Below are 3,205 nucleotides of genomic sequence, written 5' to 3'. Positions count from 1 at the left end.
CCCCGCTCAGCCTCGGCGCCTCCCATCGACCAGTGTCCTCAAGGAGCTCCCCACGGGGTGCGCAGGCCTCCCGGAGTCGCGCACCCGGGGAAGGTTCTGGTGGACCCGGAGAGCGGTCGCTACTACTTTGTGGAGGCGCCGCGGCAGCCCCGGCTGCGGCTGCTCTTCGACCCCGAGAGCGGGCAGTACGTGGAGGTGCTGCTCCCGCCCTCGTCCCCGGGGCCGCCCCGCCGCCTCTACGCCCCTGTGGCCCTGGGGGCCGGCCTCTACCCGCCCGCCTACGGGCCTATCCCTAGCCTCTCACTGCCGCCGTCCCCGGGCCCACCGGCCCTAGGCAGCCCCCAGCTAGCCTGGGCCTCCGAGGCGGGGCCCCTGGACGGCATGTACTACTTGCCGGTGAGCGGGACCCCCAGCCCGGCTGCTCCTCTGCTCCTCTGCGCCCCGCCTGCCAGCTCAGTTCCCGCGCAGCCGGGCAAGGCCTCCTTGCTCCCCTTGTGAGGCCCCAGCGCCTGACCCCCATGGAGTTGAGGCTCGATGCTGAGTGCAGGGCCTGGCATCCAGTCTCCTGTCCTCTCTGCTCACCTTTCTTTGGCCCAGTCTCGCCAGTCCTCAAACCGGAAGTGACTTTCAGAGACTGAGACCCTGGGGCTGATGGAGTTGGAGCTCAGGAAGTGGCTGCCTCCTTCCTTTCCCAAGAAAATTGTATATCCCTTTCCCAACCATTCCCAGGGTGTGGCGTGTACGTGTGTGCGCGTTTGTGTGTGGTTGCGGGTGTATGCAGGCAGCAGATAAGTAAACTTAAGGAGTTCCAGGGCTTCTCCCTAGGAGCAGACCTGAGGAGGTATGGGGGTTCCCCGGGGGCAACAAGCTCTCGGTCCTTCCCAGAAGACAGGCTGGGAAAGGGCCCTGGTTAACAAATCTGTTCTTTGGAAAAGGAGCTGAGACATGGCCTGGGCAGCTGTGGGGCAAGAGGCCAGTGCAGCTCCCAGGCCTGGCTGGGTTTGAGAAAGCAAGCTGTGGGGACTGCAAGTGAAGGTGGAGCAAGGATGTAAGGGAGGGAAGGGATATGGAGGGTCATCCTGGTTTGGGGGAGAGAGGACCCAGAGAGGTGAGCCAGGCAACTGGTCTTTGGCTGGGAGCCTGGCTCCTCATTCCTCCCTCAATCCCAGCCTCTGACTAGGCTTATCTGAGCCCTCAGAGCTGAGCTGGCTCTAGGCAGAGGCCAGGGGTGGAGGCTTCAGCCACTCCCATGCAGGTGGGGATTGGGTGAAATGAGTCATCGAGAAGGATACAGGGAAGAGGGAGGTGCTTGGGCAGTTGTCTCAGAGGACCCTCCTGGACCCTCTGGGTGGCTGGAGGGTGTCAGGACCAGAATATCAAGGATACTCCTGTGTGGGGTAGGCTAGAGGGACCTGAAGCTCTCTCAGCTGGGTCACTCCAGATGTGGCAACAATGCCCAGAGAGGGCTGGTCCCATAGGCTGGACCCAGCCCAGGAAGGGACAGGATCCAGAGCTGGTGTTCCAATAGATCTGAGATTCCTGAAGCCTCTGAGGGGGCTGAGGGAGATGAGGGAGGACCTGCATGAGGCGGGAGGTGGTCTGCGTGGGCATCTGTGTGTGGTTTTGAGCCTGAAACGCCTGGGCTTTGTCAGACTGGTGTGTGATGGGATGAGTTTGAGAAGGGATGATTCCCACCAGAAGCAATGTCGGGTGGGAATTGATTCCTATGGGTGGGCCCAGGTCCTGTGGTGTCTCTGCCCCCCCTTCCCCTGGACCAGAAGCTGACTAGGAGAACTGTAAGAATAACTTGGACATCTTGGCCAGAGATGCCATTTCCATGGCACGGAGGGCCCTAGAGCCCCCAGGCACCTCACCTCACCCTAGTGTGCAATAAATTGCTGACCTGCAGAGCCACAACTGGTGTGAGGTGTCTACTTTCCTGCAGCTGCCTCTTAACACACTCCGCAATGCCTTCCATGCCCAGGTATGGCCTGGGTAGAAGGGACACTAGGGCTAGGGAAGGAGACCAGGCATATCTGTCACACACTGTGGTGTCCCCACCTCAGTGAGCTTGCCTCCCAGGAAAGGAGCGGCCAGGGGCTTTAGGGTCAATCAGTCTTGGGTTCCAATTGGTTTTGTCACTTCTCTCTGAGTCTTTATGTCCTTGGACAGAATAAAGATGACAGTAACCAACTGCCTCTTTCCACGAGGTGCTCAGCACAGTGCGTGCCACTTGGCCCGGGTCACAGGCTGCGGGAACTGTCAGCTCCTGTGTGTCCTCACTCAGGCCCTGCCCCCTCTCCTGGCCTCATTGTTCACTGTCTGTGAAATGGAGCTAAGGCTGGCGTCCCACCAGCGGAAGTGCACACGTGGCATCTCCAGGGCCCTGGGGGAGGGAGGAGGTTGGTATGTGGTGTCGGTTCCCCATTGGTCTGGGCCAAGTGTCCCGTGGAGGCCCCCACTGCACACCTGCACCTCAACCACAGTCCTCACTTGCTGAGCCGGCTCCAGAGGCCATGAGGCTGCTACTGCCGTTGCTGGTGCTGCTGCTGCTGCTAGGAGCCTGGGCCATCCCAGGGGGCCTTGGGGACAAGGCCACACTCTCAGCCACTGCCCCACAGCTAGATGATGAGGAGAAGTACTCTGCTCACATGCCTGCTCACCTGCGCTGTGACGCTTGCAGGGCTGTGGCCTACCAGGTAAGTCTTCCCCTCAGCATTCGTCCTGCCCCTGCCCAGAGCACTCAGCAAGAATCCTCCATCTGCCTGACTCCGCTACTGACCTTTGATCCCCTACCACTGGGCACAAGCCCTACACTCAGCCTCCCCTGATACTGCCATCCCACCTCACTTGACCCTCCATACCTCCATTTACCCTTCTGCCTGCCCAACAGAGAGCAATTTGGGACACTCCCACATTCCTTCAGACAAGTAGGGAGTCACCTACTTGTCTTCCCAAACTCCTCCATTTCCAGGCCATCTTCGGTGTAGACCCCCTGCCAAATGTGACTGGGGTACTTCCATGTATGTGTACATGGCGCACACTTGCTAATGTGTTGAGCACATGCATGTATGAGTATGTGCATGTAGGGGTTCATGCATGGACCTGTTGAGTATGCCTGTGTACTTCTGTCTCTCTGAGGAAGCTCTCAATACATGTGTCATTGAAGATTGTACCGTTTTTGTTGCTTGATTTTTTTTTGGGG

At 59.3% G+C, this 3,205-nt stretch overlaps 2 protein-coding genes across 2 annotated transcripts in view; both read left to right on the top strand.

Moving 5' to 3' along the window:
- PROB1 (proline rich basic protein 1) overlaps window positions 1–2,120 on the top strand; it is a 6,027-nt gene extending 3,907 nt beyond the window's left edge. The window contains 1 exon segment of the mRNA XM_027774848.1: window positions 7–2,120. Coding sequence (XP_027630649.1) covers window positions 7–498 — 492 coding nt within the window. The 3' untranslated portion in view covers window positions 499–2,120.
- Window positions 2,121–2,338: 218 nt separating this feature from the next.
- Window positions 2,339–3,205, top strand: part of MZB1 (marginal zone B and B1 cell specific protein) — a 5,995-nt gene continuing 5,128 nt past the window's right edge. The window contains exon 1 of the mRNA XM_006156183.3: window positions 2,339–2,699. Coding sequence (XP_006156245.1) covers window positions 2,409–2,699 — 291 coding nt within the window. The 5' untranslated portion in view covers window positions 2,339–2,408. The remainder of the gene's footprint in view (window positions 2,700–3,205) is intronic.

This window comes from Tupaia chinensis, unplaced genomic scaffold, assembly GCF_000334495.1.
Source record: "Tupaia chinensis unplaced genomic scaffold, TupChi_1.0 Scaffold000484_1, whole genome shotgun sequence".
NCBI classification, from domain to species: domain Eukaryota; kingdom Metazoa; phylum Chordata; class Mammalia; order Scandentia; family Tupaiidae; genus Tupaia; species Tupaia belangeri.
This window is presented reverse-complemented; position numbering and strand designations above follow the sequence as displayed.